This window comes from Falco biarmicus, chromosome 4 (assembly GCF_023638135.1).
Source record: "Falco biarmicus isolate bFalBia1 chromosome 4, bFalBia1.pri, whole genome shotgun sequence".
NCBI classification, from domain to species: Eukaryota; Metazoa; Chordata; class Aves; order Falconiformes; family Falconidae; genus Falco; species Falco biarmicus.
Window position 1 is genome coordinate 32919532 of NC_079291.1, and position 20712 is coordinate 32940243.

At 35.8% G+C, this 20712-nt stretch overlaps 1 protein-coding gene across 1 annotated transcript in view; it reads right to left on the bottom strand.

The window, feature by feature from the left end:
* The window catches only part of PHF14 (PHD finger protein 14), a 173974-nt gene that overhangs the window by 24576 nt on the left and 128686 nt on the right, over nt 1-20712 (bottom strand). Inside the window, exon 18 of the mRNA XM_056334178.1 lies at nt 15709-15822. Coding sequence (XP_056190153.1) covers nt 15709-15822 — 114 coding nt within the window. The remainder of the gene's footprint in view (nt 1-15708; nt 15823-20712) is intronic.

Below are 20712 nucleotides of genomic sequence, written 5' to 3' on the forward strand. Positions count from 1 at the left end.
TATGCAGGACAAGACCAAATACAAATGGCTGGCTGCTGTCCAGAAAACAACAATACTTCCAGTATGATTCTGCTTATAAATCAAATGTGTAGCACTAATAGATACAAACGTGATCAATGCCATTGCTTCTCTCTAATAAACAGTGGAACCTACCAAATAAAGGTGGTTCTCATCCTGCGTGTAGGCAGCTGTTTGGGTTCAAGTACTGTGTTATTTTGAAGCCTCTTGAGGTGGCTGACCAAAATTCAGCATACATAAACAGCATAAACTTAAAAAAGATGCTCAAGAACCTGAGTGAAATACGACCAAAGCTAATAATTTAATTTCTATGTGGTTTGATATAGAACTGAAGTTAATTATAGTGACTGTGACTTAGACTCATCTTTCCTGCATTTAAGCTCTCTGAAAGTTAGATATTTTGCTTACACAAGATGCACTCAGTGGACAGTACAAGCAATGCCCAGAACATAACTCATCATGCTTATCTTCCACATTGATTTTAGGATGGGATAGTGCAGCAATTCCGTAATACATATGCGAAAAACATGATGGCAAGCAGAGTCACCCTTAACACTCTGCAGAGTGCCCATCCAGGAATAAATTCCACTCCATCTGTAAATAATCACAAAAGGTAATGATTCAAAGTCTGTAGGAACTGGAAATATTTACAGAAAGAATTAAAATTGAAATTGCAAGTTTCTTTCAAGCTACCGATCATGCAGTATTAAACAAGTTTTATTGCCTTATCATAGTAATTAATTTTGGTTTCACGTTAATGACATTCTTATGCCTAGGATGCTAATGCAATTTGACAACAGCAAATACCATAAGATCATTTAGCTTATTCATGTCACTAGCAGGGACAAATGCATAGCCTTGCATTAATGACCTTCCTAACACACTAATTGCTTCCAAAATGAAGGACTGCTCCTGTGGTTTTGTCATGGAAAGGAAGGGTGCATTTTCACATTTTCTTTTAATATTTAATACTTTTAAAGAAAAAAAATATTCAAGTTTCTAGGCAGTTCTAAACCCAAACGTTGGGTATACCCCCTAAAATTGTATTTTCACATGTTTGCTAGTAAACACATGATTTCACTAGATCTTCCAGCTTGTTTCAACATCAGTGCAATCAGTGATTAAAGTTAAATTTATTGCAGGAAAAAAACCACTTGGAGTTCAAAGTAAAATCGTCACATACATCAAAAACCCTGAGACTTGGTTTCAGCTTTCTACTTATTTGCAAAAAGCTGTTCCAGCCTGGGACAGATACTTTGGGTCTTTTGTGGGTGTGACTGGCTCCAGAAAAGAAACGTCTTTCCTGACCATATGCCTTGGAGAACTCTCAGCAGATGTGTGCTCTCCAGAGCAAGTGGCTGTAAATGTGGGAGGTGCGCTGCTGCTGCTGCAGCTCAGGGCCTGGGGAAAGAGCACTCACAAAGCAAGCACAAAACTTAACCACTTGCTTTTGATTGGGAACCGGGTACATTTCTCCCCTTGATAAAGAAAGGCAGTATAGGACCTGTTAAAGTACTTCAAACAGTTTCATGAAATAATAAAGGGACAGCTATGAATTCTGCAAAACAGGTGCAGGGCTTCACCACGTACAACTCTTCTCTTGTGCTATTACTTCATTACAAATAGTACCAACACTTTCCTGCATTTTCTTGTTCAAGAAACGAAGCATAGCTGAAAATGTGTCAAGATACTGAACCATAGTATTTGTGTGTAAAATGCTTCATTACAAACATATTTAGAATTCTAATTATAATCTTATTAACCCAATTAGTTTGCTATGTATATATTTAAACATTATTACATACTGTGATATGCACCTCCCCTCTATTACGTTTACTGCTAAGGCTAATTTTAACTAAATTAAGAGTTAACTCAAACATACTCAGTGTACATATATTTCATGGTTTTTTTTGCAAACTGTATTACTGTTGTACAAAATAGAAAAGCGCTTCATATACATTAAGCTTTCTATAACAATAAAATGTGTACCTATAGACTGATACTAAATAAGCATCATAATTTGTTAACACGTTCTAAACAAAATATTTGCAGAATTACTATGAAGTTTACTGCAAGCTTGTTTTAACTTACACTTGACCTTCACTTCTTTTTTTTTAAAAAAAAGGTTTTTGTATTCATACATACATTCCTGTTGAAGATGGGGTTAAACTTGTCAGAAGCATTTTAGTAAAATACTGAAGACCTCCTTTAATTTATAGCAGATATATTTTCAAGGAAAATGCTGATATTATCTTGGTTATAAGCTTGCTGCTGAAATGATTTAGATATTCTTTTCCTTTCACACAGTATCAGTATAAAGCTTTTCTTTGCAGGCAATGAATTATAGTTGACACTTCAAACCTATTCTATCAGTATCTTCTAGTTCAGAAAAATAAGAAAACATAAATATTTATTCTATGTATACAGAAGAGACACAGGATTCTGATAAAAATGATCCATTATGGAATGAAGAATAATTGTTACATGTGTGACACTTAGAACAGCAAAGGGCAAAAAAATTTGCCACTTTGAGGATGAGCATTTGAGGTTATTGTGTAAATAAAAACACAGACATTTTTTCCCATTTAAGCCGAGTGATTTCTGATGACATTCATTTCTTGACTACATACATTGATGATGAAGCTGCTCGATACAGATCCTTGGTCTGATTTGATAGAGTCTATTAATGACGTGCTTTAAGAATGGAAAAGTATTTATGCAAACAGCCTTCCATTTTCCCAGTTTGTATGTGCAATACTTGTCTAGCTTAAGCTTACCAATTAATAAGACTAGGAATTCATTTGTTCCATTGCATGGATCTGTTCACTGTCTTTAATCTGGTTTCTATTACTAACTTAAGTTTCTATATTATGCAGTGAAGTAGAGGCTATTATAACCCACTGAATAATAAACTCTGTAGGAAAAAAAACAGTGAAATTTCTGAATATCTGAAACAGTATTATCAGTCTTATTATCAGCCTTTGCTTTTTAAAAAATAAACCATCTCTTACTAAGTGCAAATCTGAGCCAAAAGGTAGTAAACAGAACTAATACATGTGTTTTTTTTTAAAAAAAATATCTACAATGGCTGGTTTTATACCAGAAATGGAAGCTCATTGAGGTAAGGATTTTTTATTTTTTTTTATTCAGTGTTTTTAACCATATAGCCCTGATTGCAAAACTGAAATGTATACACAATACAAATTATCTAGTTAAAAAAAAATACTCAAAATGACAAGCTCTTGGGGTAATATTGCCACGAGAAAGGTATAATATATAATTGCACAGAATCATTTGCTAATTTGTGTTATGGGAGCTTCACAGACTGTAACATAAAGACCCCTTGCTTATTAAATACAAATTAAAATGCATACTGATTTAAATACAAATAAACTAGCATTAATCCATTAAATAAAATTTAGGAAGTTCTAAAGTTATAATACTCTGGAAAAAAACGGCTAATCCATCTTCTAAATGTGCTACATTCATATATAACAGTGAGCTGTAAAACACAATTCATAGATGCTGACTTGGGAGAAAAGAAAAAAAAAACCGGAAACCACAGCACATATGCAATATTGCATCCGAACAGTTTTAATTTTTGACATTATTTCTTGGCTTTATCACTCCACTTGGACACTGGCAAGTTAACTTTGGGCATAAAGGAATAAGGAGCTTCATTAATTAGGTAATAACAAATGTTTATCTAGCTGAGTTTCTTGTCACCTTCAACGGCCACAGGCAGATGCCCAGGGAAGACTGCAACATGAAGCCAAGAACAAATGAAATTTATCCCTATTAGTTTCCCAAATTAAATGTTATTACTAAATCAAATAACCTTTGAGATAAAGAAATTTCACTGAAATAGTTAGTATCATAGGAGGAATTTAGAAAATATAGATTTTCAGAAGAGTAATATTATTTTAAATAACAATATGAATTCTTCCACCTTTTGATCTCAGATAAAGTAATTCAAATAGAAGGTTATTTTCAATTCTTCTCTGAGTGTTTGGTGTTTCTACATGAGATCCTGAGGCAGGGATGGAGGGATCAAATGTATTTCCCTCCATGGCATAAGGAGAGATCTTGCAGGGTGGGCATCATGCCTGTGGTGAAGAACAAAGTTTCCTCTGCCCAGTCTTTCTTACAAGAACAGTGGTTGGGTTTGGTTTTTTTGTAACCTTTTAATGTGCTTCCTCTTTTTGAGCAACTTGGTGCCTTTGCAGACACCCAAAATATTCCCAAATAACAATATAACGTCAAAACTGGGTTATTTTTACTCTGCTGCTTATCAGGCGAAAATATGAACAATGGTGACTTTTGGATTATCTGCGGGCTCTGAATGACACTGCATCATTTTTGCCTCTACCCCCATTTCAAATACCACCACTGAAACTACAAAGAGGCTTTTAAAACAAGCAACATTTTGCAGAAAGAAGCATCTAAAATTTTGCACAGCATGCACACACACAAAAATTATATTCTATGGATGACTCCATTTTTAAATGCTGACTTACACCAGATCTTCTTCCCAGAGCTAACTATATATATGAAGACTGTCAGAAAATGAGAATAAAAATAAGCATCTAAAATGGAGAAAAAATATCCGCTCCTTTGTTTTCTTTCCTCATGCTTCCTACTTTTTCACATCTCATCCTCCATTTTGAGTATTTGACCTCCCAAATTCAGAGGTACATTAGAAAAAGTATGCCCTTATTTTGACTTTTCATTTATTTTTCTATACTTCTCCAAGGCGGCATTTTCTAAAGGCTTGTCTTTATCTTCTTAAACTATGGATATTTATCTTCATAATACCCACCCTGTGTGATCCATATTGGACTGAGTTTACCTGTAGTAAGCACCTATACACAAAAAGCCTATTGAAATTATGGGGGTAACTGGAGCAAAGCACAGTCAAAAGTTTGGAAAGCACACAGGGAACAATTCTATTGTCATTCAATGGTACGGCTTTAAGGCAACTTTCTACACTGACTGGTCATTTTGGAATTCTGGTTGTAAATTTCCCCCCAGCTAGAACCTACTACTTAAATTTACTCTGTTTTTGGATGGAAGATGCTCAGGTTTGCGTTCTAGATTCGAACATGGTTCCCTAAACCTTGCTGAATCCAAATTAACAGTGGTAGTTTTCCACAAGCAAGGCGTGGATATGCCTCCATGCACTAATAGTCTGAAAAGATTTTTTCTGAGAAAGATAGCAAAAAATATTCATAAGGACGCAAGCACATATATACGACTTTCTGTGCATTCTATTGCCTGTGGTTCTAGATACCAAATCACACTAAATTTTGTGTAACTAATCACCTGTTGGAAAATCTTATAAGTAGTAATTGATCCTAATTTGCAGAAAGAAGAGCAGGATTGACATTAGTCACATTAAGCAGTAGCTCTTAATTGTAGTCAGTCTCCTGAATAACCCAAATACGACGAGCCTGATTTTGTGGGGTAAACTGAGAGGAGAGCTGTAAAGTGTGGAAAAAGTGCTCCTTGTAAATGAATAAATACAGAAGAACTGGCCAATACATTAAAGCCAGAAACACTAACAAGTAATTTGAGGGTTATTTTCATTTGATTTTTCTAGAGCACCAAAATTACAGTGCAGTCTCACTGTCAGTTCTGGACCACGTAACTGCAAGCTGCCACTGAAGAGGGAAGTTGTTGTCCACAGCTATGCACCCCTTCTGCTCCCTACGGATGTCACCCCATGGTCTGCCAGATCAGCCCACCAACCCAGCACGGTCATCTTCTGGTCCAACAAGACCAGTGGGCAGGCTGCACGAACAGATTGCCCTTTCAGCAGAAGCGTGGGCTTGGGCTGATGTAAACTGACTGAGGACTTGCTCCGCTGGCCACTGAATTGTCAGAGCATCTCAGGAACCCTGTCTTAGCCAACAGTGAAACACAGTCCCCTAGGTTAAAGCCTACTCTGGATGCCCTGAAAAGCCCTCTGCAAGCATCTTTCTCAGTGAACACTGGCACAGTCTATGGAGGTTTAGACAAACGATTTTGGCCAGCTAACTTGTGCAGTAGGTGTATCTCCACCTCTTTTGTGTATATGGGGAATACGGAATAATACCAAAGCAGTCCTTATGAGAGGACAGAAAAGTATCTTTATTGACAGAAGGGGTGTGCTAATTTCCTGTGCTGACTTCAATCAATTTAAACAACAATCTTACCAGAGTAAAACACATCAGGACTGGATAATGGAGAACCAGACTCCCAGAGACACCAATCCTCATCAGAGTCCAAGTCTCTGAATGTAACTGTATTTCAGTGACTTTTTCACAGTGTCTGAATAAAATAAAGCCCACAACTATAGCATAGAATACGTAGCTCTAGGCATGCCAGGTAATCTAGAGTCTTTTGGAGACTAAGATAGCTGAGTAGCCACTTTTAAAAAATAAAAGAATAATTAGAGGAAAACAGTTCACTTCAGAAGGATTTAGCAGGTCAATGAGGGCTATGAAAGATAATGATGTGTGCTAATCTACTTCATAATCTTCAGAAAATACATACTTGGTGTGAACATAAATTTAGTTTTAAATTACTGTTAACCAGTGTAGAGTAATGCATATATGAATATCACAAACCCCACGCATTAATAGCAAAAAGAGTTTTTCTAATAAATAACACATCACTGATCCTACTGTGCTAAAATATTTAGGTAATACAAACTCTTCAATGTCTAAATATTCTACTTAACATGTAGAGAAATTTAGAGAAACAACACTTTGATGAAGCAGCATTGCAACACTATTGGGATTGCACCATGGTTCAGAGATAACCCTGAAACAACTGGGTAGGGAAAAATCTATATAACCTACGTTATTAATGACTACTGACTGACCTCTGCTTATCTTCATTACCTTAAAGGTGACATTGAAATTTTCAATTGTGCTCAAGCTTCATTATCTTAAATCTAGACTATAATAACTTAAAAGGGTTCTGATGATATTTTCAACCTGTCATATTAAAACAAACCAGAAAATTTCTGACATTATATATCACTTAGAAAAAGTATAATTGCTTTATTCACATAGGCCAATGTGAAGTCTAATATTTACACTGCATACAAGGACCAGAGAATGTTTTTTGCTTAATTTTTCATTCAAATATAACAGATAAGACAGAAGATAACAAATCCCTCAGAAACGAAAGAAAAAATAACATTAAGAGTGTGTACATAACATATTGAAGAAAAGTGTTACGGTTACTTTCCTCCAGAAAACAATTTCCATTGTGTATCACGTGCCACAGAGCAAATGACAACAGTAGCTTGCAGGACATTGTACCATGCCACGGCATGAACATTTCAAAACAATCCAGTCACAGCTAACCAGACAGAGGACACAGGTACACTGAAGTCCACTGACATCAGTTCAGCTATTGAAATATACAGCGGGTGGGAAACGGCCTTCAACTTGTACAAGTTACTGCTATTTGCCCACCTAAAGCTTGCTAAATTCAAATGTTTCATTTCATTTTCCACTCTCTTCCTCTAGCCAATTTTTTTTTTTAATGATTTAAAGCATGCCATTTAAACTGAAGTAAAAGCTGTTCTTTCTTCTTCAAACATAACAAGTTGTTTAACGGTCCATAACACTTTAAAGTAGCCAAATATAACATGTTCATTTCAAACTGAATTTACAAAAACTAAAACTTTTTTTTTTTTGTGGGCAAAGTGTTGAACAACGTGTCTTATTAAATATACAGTAGCTGTAATTGAATTGTTTCTTGTGATCCTACCCATTTTAAAGGGTGTTTCAGATCTTTTTTTTTTTTTTTTCAACTGAAAAAGAATCTAGTATAATTGAAGGAAAGATTCTTTTTTCCTCTTTGAAGGAATGAAATTCCAACTTATCTGTTTTCAGAGTATGAATACAAATTTGTACACAAGTGATTCTAAATGCCACTGGCTTCCCATTTTCAATGCTGCTATTTTTCCAGAGAATGTATCCACATATCAATGACCCTTTCATGTGATCTGGAAATGCCAAAGAATAATACCACAGGGAAAATACTATTTTCATTTGATTTAAACCACTCATTTTTACAACAGAAAGAAAGCATGAAATCCTAAAATCTGAGGATGCCATCCAGAAAATCTATATAGCAGAGAGAGAGAGAGAGAGTGTGTGTGCGTGCACGTGTGTGTGTGTGTGTGTGTGTGTGTATGTGGTGTGGTGTGTGATAAAAGTAATAGAGGACTAATAATTGCTCACACAGATAAATTTCAAACAAAAGCTAAATTAAAATTAATGAATGTCACCGATTAATAAATTGCTCGTTTGGCAGCATTTATTGTGGCACGTTTTTTGCATGTTTGGTCATTTTTCTCTTACTTTTTATTAATTATGCCTACTCGGAATTGATGATCTCCAGGGTACACATCAGAGCATATCAAGCCTGATGCTGAAGTCATGCGGAGGGTCTGTCCACACACAGGATCTGTGCTGAACTCGGAATATTTTCCTGCAGCGAACTTACAGGCACTCCTGACAAGCAAAATGCAGCTGACAGAGGAAATTCCAGGAGCCTGGGTCTCTTCCCCTCCATCACTGCATGAGAAAGGCATTCTTATGCTGATGTGTGAGTACATACTTTTGACTGGGTACTGTTCCCTGCCCTGTGCTGTCTTTCAATCCTTCACCCTTTCCTCTCCCCCAAAGGAGAGTGATATCAGATGTTAACACTTACCTTAACTTTGATAGTGTGCTTTTTCTACAGTTCCTGTGTAGGCAGTGGGGTCAGTTTCTAAATTCAATTATTTGGGTATTGGGGAAAAAAAACCCACAACAGTTATTCTCTAAATTTCTAGCATGCTTTTTTAATTGCTTTTAGAAATATGGCTCAATGTCAGGCAATAAGAGAGACTACTGCAGGGAGTCTTAGCTTTTGACATTTTTAATTACCTCTGCTTTGGTTATTATACAATAGATATTTTCGTCATCTAAATATAATGTAGCTTTGTAAAATCCTTTAAAATATGATTTCAAACCAATGAATGCCATTTTCTATTTGCCTTTAATTTCCTCTCAATAGTAAGTTCATCAGAGTGTAACAATTAATTAACTTAATTAAGCTAACTTAATTATGTTCTTTCATAGGTCAATATGTAGAGCTACTCAGATTAATAGCAGAGCTTGTAAAGTTAATCTTCTTGTATAATGCAAATGATGCCAAGTCATGTATTAAATACCTTCCTGAGTAACAGATGATACAGGACTGAATGTACTTTAAAGAAGGGCAGAGACTGTGAAAAGGTTAAATAAAGAAAAATGTCTAGGATTTGTGGAAGTTTTAAACAGACCTAATTCATTTTTAAAATTAATAATGTTCTTCTAGGAGGAGCATTCATTCCGTAAGGCCATTTACAGCTTAAATATACATAAATAAATTTTGACTTCAAAAGCAGAACTGCATGACAGCATTTTCCAGCCATCTTGCAACCTTTATGTTTTCTTATTAAGAAGATTACATAAAACAGTCATATGAAGAGATCAGATGGAAAATATGAATTCCTAACGACAGCACACTTCCATGCTTACTGTATTTCCCAGTTTGTTTTTCAGAGGGATCACTTCAGTAGTCAAAGGTATTATGTTCACTTCTTTGTTCATTATTAATTCACTTTTAACACTGACTCTAAGTCTTTTTAGGCATGTGGCTTAGCACATTTGTTATGAAATATTAATGGGACCTACAGTAACCATAATAATTACTTGTAGAAGCATAAAAAGTAAAATCAAAGAAATGTCCTGAGTGCCAAATGATCTGAATACATGAATCAACTCTTTTATTTTGATAAATGAGTCTGATGGTTGGAACCCATACCCTAAAAGGAGGAGCTGGATTATGGGCCAAAGCACCAAATTTCAGCCAAGTAACCAAATTTCAGTCTTCTCTACAATAAATCTGACTTAGGTCAGAAGATCTCCTAAATGCATAGCAATTTCTGATCTGTAATCTGTTGCAATTCTTCATTGCCATTCAAAGAAAACAAAGAGGAGGAGTCCAATAAACATTCTGTAAGGTGCTTTGAACGAGAGTGTAAAAGAAAAGGCTCTGAAAGTGTGAAAACCATCATCGCTTAGAGTTTTAAAACTAGAATAAATTACTACCAAATGCACCAGAGGGATCAGTCCTATGTCTACAAGGGCATGGATGACACAGATGACCTAACATATTTTCTTCTCATTCTTAAACTATGCCATGTAGTGTTTGTGGTGTTGCACAAAATGAACACCCTGATTTAAGTGTAGCAGCCGGTTCAGAGTAAAAATCAACCTCTGTTCCAAAATCACAGTCTTTCAACTTCTGATATAAAGGGTGATTATTTATCTATGATACAGAATAAGTAGTGAATTATTGCTTATGATTTCAGAAGACAGTCTGCTAGGTCCACACAGCATGGAAGTTTCCAATGACTTTTCTAAGTGGGAAAGCTCTTCGGAAGTTAAACAAAAAAATTAAGTGTTCAAGAGTAAATATGCAGCTCAACCCACTCTATGTGGGTAACTGTATTTTTTTTCCAATTAACTGTGTCAGGATGACCAACACATTGATAGCAACAACAGTCTGACACAATTCTTCTGTTGAGTTCAAGCTAGCAGCTACACAAAGCAGAGAGAAAATATTACGCCTATGAAGTTTAGAAGAGAATGCACAGCCTTTTCACAAGCACAAGCATAAAAGCTTTGCATTTATACATACAGATAGACACACAAATTTATATTTTCTCTGATATTTTCTTGTGTTCCTTAATAGTGCATATCAACTTTCTGCTTCTTGCCAATGCTTATTCAACGTGACGATTGAGATATTTTCTCAACTGAAAGATGTCAGTAATGGAAAATCAGTTATTTAACAGACTTCTAATTATAGCAGATAGATAAAATATCACATGAGCATTATTACATCCTTTGCCATGGAATTATTTATTATTCAACTTTTTCAGAACATGTTACATCACAGGTTTTTAAAAAGCCAACACCTCAGTGTAATAAAATATCATAAGGATGGATTGCACGCTTTGCTGACGAAGTTTATAGCTTCAGGTTTTAAAAAACCCCTCTTTTTGTATTAACTTGGAAGAGTCAATGGGACTTGTCAGGAAAGGTTTTATCCAGAGATCAAGGAAGGAAGGTAACTCAAGAAACAAAAGGTAGGATCAGCTGCCAATTGTGTTCATAAAAATTAAGAAATGCTCCCTTTGCTTGTATATGAAATAATGCAGATGGCTCCCCTAGATTTTCTAAGAATATTGCAATGATTTTAACACTGAATTCTATAAACCTTTTAAGCTGCTTGTACCATACTTCTGACTAATGGCAGACGACTTAAGTGTGGGACACATCTCCTCCTATAAAACAAAACACTATTCCTCAGCTGTGCATTACTGATGGAAAAAAAAGTCTGTGCTCTCTCCAGATAAACTGCAAGCACTGCATGTCTAATAGTTCAGCAACAGATTAATGGGTACCTATCTATCTTAATCTTTCTTTAGTTGAGAATCACATTTCACACTGCTTTTATAGCTTCAATACAGCACTCCGAAAGCACCACAGATACATAAGTTATTCATGTTCATATGCTACCATCATGCCATTCATATTTTACCCTAAAATGCTCCAGAACATATACATATATGCTTTTTTACAGGGTAAAGTAGGGGGTTGGTTGGTTGGTTAATTCAATTTTTTATCCAAAATAGAGAATGGCATAGCATTTAATCTGTATCTGTACTGCTCTGGCAATGCAGCCATTCAGAAAGAACAGCTCTGTTAGCCTCTAGGGATACACTATTAAAACATGATTAATTGATTTGCCACAGGATCGGCAAAGGAAATTAATACATATAACTCATGTATTTCTATTTTACTTCTAATTAAAGAAGAGGATATGCCTCTTATGAGATTCGGGTTTAAGGAAACTGTCAAAACTAGTCTCTTCTTACTTAGATAACCAACCACAGACACCATCACTCCCTGTGGATCAAAGTGCTGCTTATGAGAAATGCTACAGCCCACCCGCCTTGCTCTTTAGCCACCACATGAAAAAGAGAAAGCAAAACTACTTTAACAAACCTTCACTTTCTTCAACATCACTGTATATTAATCTTAAAAACTACATAAATACATTTACTAAATATCCAGCAACTGCCAGATGCACAATGAAAGTGACCCAGAAAACTGAGTAAGAGTCATAAAATCTAATCCATCAGCCTTTCAATTTTATCAAACACCTACAGTGTTATTCAAGTAAGTGGTTGTGTACTTTTAAAACATTTTAACATCTTAACTAATCAACACGTCCAGAGAATTTTCTTTCATCAGTTCATGGTAAAGAATGTGTGATAACAGAGACATAATTTAATGTTTTGACTCAGGGCATACCAAAAATAGCGTGCTTCTGGATTTTGAAAGGGTTGTGGGAACAAAATTCCTGTTTTAAGCATTACTATTAGAGAGAAACTACCAAAACTATGTAATTTAGTATAACATTCTATGAAACACAGTGTTACTCTACAGTTTCCTAAGAAACTGCTAGGAAGGTCTAACAAAATGACACTGAAATTAGGATGGCACACATCTGTCTCCTTTCAAAAGCATCAAATTTTTCTTTCAATTCCAATTTCTCAGTTCCAATTCTTAAAAAAAGGCAATACATATATACAATATTGACTCATCAATCACACAGGAAACTTCCCTATTTTAGGAGAGATACTAATTAAAATCATTCAAGCATTCAAATCTATAAAACGTAAATTTTATTGAAGTTTGCACAGCTTTTGAAAGCATAAAATAAGGTATCTTTCTAACTTCAAACACAGTTTGGTTATTTTTTAACCCAAACTGTTTCTGCATCTGAAATACACTGATGAATACACACACTTTCCTGAGGGATAGCCCATACCATATGACATCATGCTGAGTATATGTAAGCTGGGGGAAGAAGGGGGGAAGATTTGGCATTATGGCGTTTGTCTTCCCGAGTAACCATTCTGTGTGATGGAGCCCGGCTTTCCTGGGGATGGCTGAGCACCTGCATGCCCATGGGAAGTGGTGAATGAATTCCTTGGTTTGCTTTGCTTGTGTGCACGGCTTTTGTGTTACCTGTTAAACTGCATTTATCTCAACTCATGAGTCTCCTCACTTTTACTCTTCTGATTCTCTCCCTGATCCCACCGTGGGGGAAGTGAGTGAGCAGCTGCATGGTGCCTGGTTGCCGGCTGGGGTTAAACCACAACAAACTCAAAATTCAAACATCATTTCTACTAGGAAGAACAACTGGACAAGCAAAAGAAAGCCTCGTCTGAGTAATCAATGACATCCCACAAAGATAAAACCGATGACACGTAACTGCGAGTTACATTCAGTATGGCCTATCTAAGTGGAAATATTTTGCAAGCAGGAAAAAAACCTACACTTTATACAAATTAATGTGGCAAATCATGGGATATTCATTACTTTCTCCTACTAGAAGCTGTCTCTCCTTCACATTTGCAAGTCTGAGACTCTTTTTAAACATCACTTTCCACATCCTTCTTAATTCTCCACCACGTTCCTAAAATCTGTAGCTATTAGCCATTTTGCCTTCTTTAAACTTTTCTCCTATCTCTTTTCCATGGTTGCATTTGAACTTTTCCTTAACAACTGCCTTCTCACCAATACTAATGGGTTGAATTCAGATGAGACATAAATTATTATACAAATAATGCATCAGTCAGCAGCTGTAATTAAGCAGACACTGAAAGAATATAAGGGAGTGATGTACCAGGAGACTTCAAATAAAACAAGAAATAAAAAAGGCATTAGTTGAAGTAAATTCTGCAAACACTTTTTTTTTTTACTTGTTATTTAAGGTGTAATGCACAAATATTTGTTTACTGTGCTGACTTACCCATGTGTAACTTAGATGGGTTGTTTCATGGTGGGTTCTGAATTTGGAAATTCAGCATACTGCTGCTCCCCTCTCAAGGTTCCCTGCAAATCCAACCACAAAACTCTTTCTGACTCACCTCTCTGTTTTCACATAAATTGCAGTAAATATGATTGGAGAAAGTCTCGTTCCCTTACAAAACACATATAATACTTTATGACCCCCCCATTCAGTAAAACACCTTCAACATAAACTATTACTGAGATATTTAGTAAAATCCAAAAGGTGTATTTCCATCTTTCAGTTCTCTGGAGTTTCCTTTCCCCCAGTTTAGCGGTATTTATTCCACAAAGGCAAAAAACTGTATATCCATCTTCCTCTCCATCGCCTTTTACTAAATAACCATGTCTCATTCCTCTTTCTGCAGCACTTTTCCTCTATTTTTATTTGTAAATAACATCTCTGCTCTCAATTTTAATTTCTCCAGTAGAGTGAGACAAGCTGGCAAAGCTGAGACTTTAGAGGCAGAACTCATGGCCCTCCATAGCCTAATGTCCCTTTGCTACTCAAGAATATATACAAAAGTAATACTAAAAGTTTCTATTACTCTATCCTTAGGACTGCCTAGACGTGATATCTGACTTTCTATCTTAGAATATATCGTGATACTCCGAAATAAGTGAAGTACCTATTTGGTCTTAATCCAGAAGACACTCTTAAGAATTCTCCTGGCCCTGTACTGCGGAGTTCCCTCTTCTTCAGACAAAGTGTCAAGACTATCAGAGGAAAGGAAAAATTCAGGAAGGTATTTGATAATTATCTAAAGGCTGCACTAAAGAACTAATAAATGGCACTGTATTTTCTATGACTAGTATTTCATACTGTCCTTTACTGGCAATGTTATAGTCAAAAGAAATTTGAGAAAAAAGCAGGAAAGCTGAGTCTTTATATTATCTGGTACCTGGAATATCTTTAATAATAATAACAACAACTAAACTGTTTGAAGAAGCCAAAACTAAGAATGTTAAGGTTACTCCAAATGAAGGACTTCTCTCTCACAGGAATGGTGAATTTAAGGATAATAATCGTTCTCTGAAAGGATGATTGCCACCACAAAATGAAGTTGTGAGTCTGAATTCTGCAGACAACCTCTCCTCCAGCCATGGTGTATGGTGACAAGTACGCATTGCAGGAACATAAAAGAAGTCATTTGCTACATTGTGGAACTATCTTACAAGCCAGCACCTCTTATTATAAAAACAGGGAGTACAGACTTATGATCATACTACATCATTAGCATCTAATACCATTTTTTTGGAAAAGGGCACAAAAAAAGGCACAACATCTACACGGGTCTTTCTTTTGCACAATGGAGCAGTTAGCTGTATTTAAATTTAGTGAAGGATGACAAAAGCTTGACATCTACCTATATAGCTATGTACAGATTCTGACTCATTAGTGTCATAAAGCTTAATCTGCCAGAATCTAACAAGACTCCTGTTACTGTCATGGCATGAAAGAAAGGAACAAGGAAAAGTATTTTCCATATCACTGATAATAAGAAATAGTATTAAAAAGGTCGCAGATGGAACGTACCTGGCTTACAGGTACTGTGAATCAAGGTCCTGAGATTTACCTTGGTCTTGCATGTTGTTGGTGGGAGGGTAAGATTGAGATTTAACTATCAAAAGTCTCTACTATGAGCAAAACAACACTAGGCATGAAAAACAGAGGCAAACGTGTATCCCCCAACAGTTAATCTTGAAAAAGAATAGACACAGAATGTCCTACCTCTTCTGGACGTTTCTGTGCCACCGATACCAGCTCTTCAGAGCTACTTCTTGAGGTGGAGGGTACCACATTACCTGGGGCCTCTGAGACCACCTCATTTGACGGCTCGGAGTCCTGAGGGCAACAGAGACAAATAGACCCCTCAGCAGCGTGTTGGTGGCACGCCAAGAAAATGAGACTTTTCAGAGGAACTGTGCTCTAAGCACAGACAGAGAAATGAAAAATCCTTGAGGTCTAAAACTCCACCCTTTTTACCCTGGGCAACTTTTTTTTACCCCAGAGTCAAAAACATCTGTCATATATTTTCTCTTAAAATAGTAATAATTTCTTCACAAGAGCATTATAAGACTTATTAAGTAGTTATATAGCATTTCAGAATTCCGAAGTTCTGGACAAGCATGCTTGTTTTGCCCATACCTACCCCTCTCCTCAACTGCAAGGAAGGGAATATTACATTTCATCCCCTTATTCAAGACAGAGGTTTCTGCATAACAGCAGGGATCGTGCTAGAACAACCCCACACAAATGTATTTTACCAGTCACTGCAAACCAATACAGCATGCAATCTGGTAGAGTTATAAAAGTTAGTAGAATTGGCTGTCTATTAGTAACTTTAATGCTACAGTAAAATAAATAAAATTTCTTAAGTAGTTTACATTCTATTTTTCAAATTAACTTGATTTTGCAATGCAGTATGACTAGATCTGTCAAAACAAAACCCACTTTAATACCTTCACTGCTTCACACAGTGGTTTTGATAACTGCATAGATTGAGATATTTTACTACAGAGGAAAAATCCATTAATCAGTACTATCTTTACTCTGCTCGCTGCAATGCTCATTACAGAAGATATTTTAGATGTCATCACTTAGAAAGCAGAATATGTGCTTTTGATATATCACTTTCTTTCTACAGTCATTAATTGCAAGGAAGTCAAGATTATACTTTGGAAACTGCAAGCTGCAAAGCTCATTATTAAGTTTTTCAACATAACAACCTCTAAAAAGTAAATTAAATTTTCATAACGGTAATATTCAGCATTTGCAGTTTAGCCCAATGTGTGTTTGACTGTTGGAAGGGCAAAAGTGGACACTGTGGTTCAACAACGTTACTGAATCACATGGAGAATCACAGGTAAGACCAGATTCTGTAAAAGAATTAATACATGGAGGGGGTTGCTGGAGGTCAAAAAGTTGGAAGAATCTCTGTGAGCCTGGAAGGGGAATATCTATTTCATACACCTTTTCAGGTGAATCCCTTTAAAATAGCTTCTGAGCTTAAATATTTCAGACAAAGCTTTATATGCTTTTCTCGCTGCACCACCTCTCTCTGACTTAGAGTAAGGATAGTCTGGCCCATTCTGTGGCTTACCACCTTAAGTTTATGGTTTGGTATGAGGAAGACATTTTAGGAAACATCAGCTTTCAGTGAAGACTAAAGAATACCATCAATTAAATTGTTAACAAAGACATCCAACTGCCATTGCAGTGAACTGTTTTATGAGCATAAGCACTGGAACTGCAGAAGAACAGGAAAAAAATGGGATACCTTGCCAGAGCTACCATCCTGAGTATTTCCATGACAGGAATAAGAAAACACTATTTTTCAGCTTTCTCAGTTCCTCAAAAGAATATTAACAACATAGCTAAACACAGTGAACTACAAGAAGAATAATCTCTAGCATTCTAATAATGAAAGTCTGATTTTCCTTTACTGACTGTACAAAAGCCACATGCTCTACATGCCATCAAAATAAACCTTGCATCATGTTCATCTGACAGCTCGCTGTTTTCCCTAGTAGATATGGACTTGCACAGGCAAACATCCTCTCTCTCAAAGGCTGACTCAGTAAACTATGACAATGAAACTATCTCTTTTTGTTGACCCAGCTAGCCATGAACTGACTTTTGAGTACTGGACAGCAGAGTTTTGTTTCCTCCTTGAGAACTGGGAAGTTAAATCATCACTATGCAGTCTATCAGCTCAATACATTTCCAGAAGCTCTTCTGTGGTACTTACAAAACCAAAAGTAACGACTGCATCTGCTGCAAGAAAATGATGTACTTGCCTGAATTCTTTGGTTCAGTAATTTCCCTCCTTGAATTCTGCCTGTCTTTTGTGCCTAAACAAACTTTTATGATGCTGCTATTATGTGTGGCCAGGTAATAGTGGCAACCATTATTTGTTATTTACATTTTCTGAAAGTAATAAAAAGCGGTTTTCAAAAATGATCCGAGCAACTGTAATTTGGTAAACATATTTTCCTGTTACATTCCTTTTGCCTCAACAGGACCATGGATTCTTTTCCACCATCAAGTCTCGAATACCTTCGTCCCGAGCAACTTGCCCATCCTTCTCAATAGCTCTCCTAAGAACCAGCTGGCTAACATAATACTTCCATTTTTAGGGAGATGGATGGAAATCAAATTTACTTCATTTTTCAGAAACCAACATGAGAAAATGTGTCTCCCTTTTCAATTAAACTGGTTTTATTGTTTCTATTTGCACTGCTGCCACTTCTTAGGAAAACTGCAAAGAGCCCGAACATATGTAAGAAAGGCAATCAATGTTGTTCTGAACTAGTTCAGCAACACGTGAAGTACAGCTTTCAGAAATAAACATAGTAAGTGGAATGAGATCCTTTCATGTAAGGTTCAATGACAAAAATGTTGCAAGGTGCAAGTGAGAACTTCCATAAAGCTTCTTCTCCGTGTGTTATGAGTACATGGCCAAGTGAGCAACAATTCTCGTAACAAATCCTGGTACTTTTACTTGTACTCAGGCAAATAAAAAAAACTTGAAAAAGTATTAGCATTGTTTAGTTTTGTAAAGGAAAGGCAAAAATCTGTATTGCTGACCTAAAACAATGGTTTTGCTAAGGAGGTGTTAAAAGGAAAAAAGTACCTCAAAAATAATTAAAACTCATTTATTGCCCTTCCTAATTATTATTTACATTCCAATATAGTGGGCTGACTTTGCAAAAAGTCTCTTCCTTCTTTTTTCAAGGCCTTGTATGATGAAAACCATGTCAATGGTACTTCTCATGGATCTGTAAGCCTCAGGGGTAGCAGTATGGACACGACTGTTCATGGACAACTAATTGACAATAAGTAACTTGGTATATGTCTTTTCTGGTGCTTAAGCCCTTCCCGCTTCATTAAAATACTATGTTTTCTAAAAGCTCACATATCTGCATTTTCATGTCAGACAGATCAACAGATACCTTTCTAATGGATATTAATATTTAACTATATCACTTAATAAATTATGGGAGAAAACCACTAATAAGTAGTACTTCCAGTTTCCTGAAAATATAGAAATTATTTATGGAAATATAAGTGCATTATAAACAAATACATTCAGAATGTCTAGTAATTATTTTTTTTTCCTGCAAAATGCAGATTTTAATCAAAGCTCCTCAGAACATGATCCCTCTTGGACTTCAGAAACCTTGAAGAGGAAACATGAAATGTGTAGACATTCTCCTACCTTTATGCAAGACAGCCAGCCCTGCTTTGAACTATGCCTCTTTTCCTATGACCTATATGTTCATGCAGTTTAAGTTACCACAACAGTACTGGCTTGAATCAATCACAGTTCTGCAAAAACCAGTATTTTAATTACATGTTGACATCATTACATAACAAATCAGATATTCCAGTTCTGGGATGGAACTTGCTTGCTAATCTTGACAGCAGATACAAAACTGTAGCTAGTTAAATTCCGAGTCTTGGACCTTCAGCATATTACTATTATCATCATCATCATCATTATTAATTTTAGAATTACTAAAATATAATCCAATAATAATAGTAACAATAGTAGCAATAATAATATTAATAACACTAGAAATAATAACAATAGTAATAATAATAGTAATTGTAATAATGATAATAATTCAGGTCAGCAGAGATCAAAGGAGAGAATGACTGGTAGGAGATGAGAAATCAAAGGTGCTTCAGCTGTAGCACTTCCCTCAAAGCATTCAGTTCTTTTCTCCCTTCATCCCATTTGCCTTATTTGCTATTTGCATCTACTGCAGTAGCAGTACACTGTGCTTCTAGCTTTGTCCTCTTCTGTGCAGAAGTATCACTGATACAGTATGCTGAAAAATCAATAGTGCATACAGAACAGATGTGGATTTCATTTGTCAGCTATGTAAAAGTGATAGATTTTAGAGGAAAACATTTATGTTTTATGCTATGCTGATACTGTGGCTTAATTTGAGGAATTCGCTGTTTTTAATTTTTGTTCTTTAAAAACCAGACCATTACATTTGAGATCAGGACACATATACAGATATGTTTTGTATATGTGTAAGTCTGACACAGACACGTATATACAGACATGTACATTCATAGGGAATGTTTACTGTGAACACTATGGTAACAAAATACTGTACTTGTTTACCAATCCATGTTATCGTCAGCACAAATGTTGACTCACACAGAATCAAACCTCTACACAGCTTCTGATTCTGAAGAAAATGGAGACTGATGTACAGTTGAAAAGTATGCATAACATATTTTACTAGAAAGCGTAAGAAATGTATTTGAGAAAAAGACAATGCAAAAATAGTGTCTTACAATCGTATTTATACAAGCCAAGCATCGACTATCTTTTCTGCTATTGCTACTTTAAAACAAAACAAAACTAAAAAATAATTGAAACAAATCAATGCACAAACGCACAAACCCTTTATAGATGATTTCAAGCTGAAAGGTTTGAATATATTATGTTAACTCTGCATCGGTTTTCATAAATCATCCTTTACCTTGGTCCAGTTGAAAATTACACAAGTCATAAATTAGCTTTAAACAAGTTTTGAATCAGCCTGGAACTAGTTTTCAAATTAAAGAGCCGTCAGGATATTACATGGTACTGTCATTTTATTACCCCAATCAATTCTGTGTGGCCTGAGGTAGAATGAAAATGGATGCTGTCTTCATTTGCAAAGGGTTTATCTCTCACACCAGGCTGTGAAAACATGACTGCAGTAATGA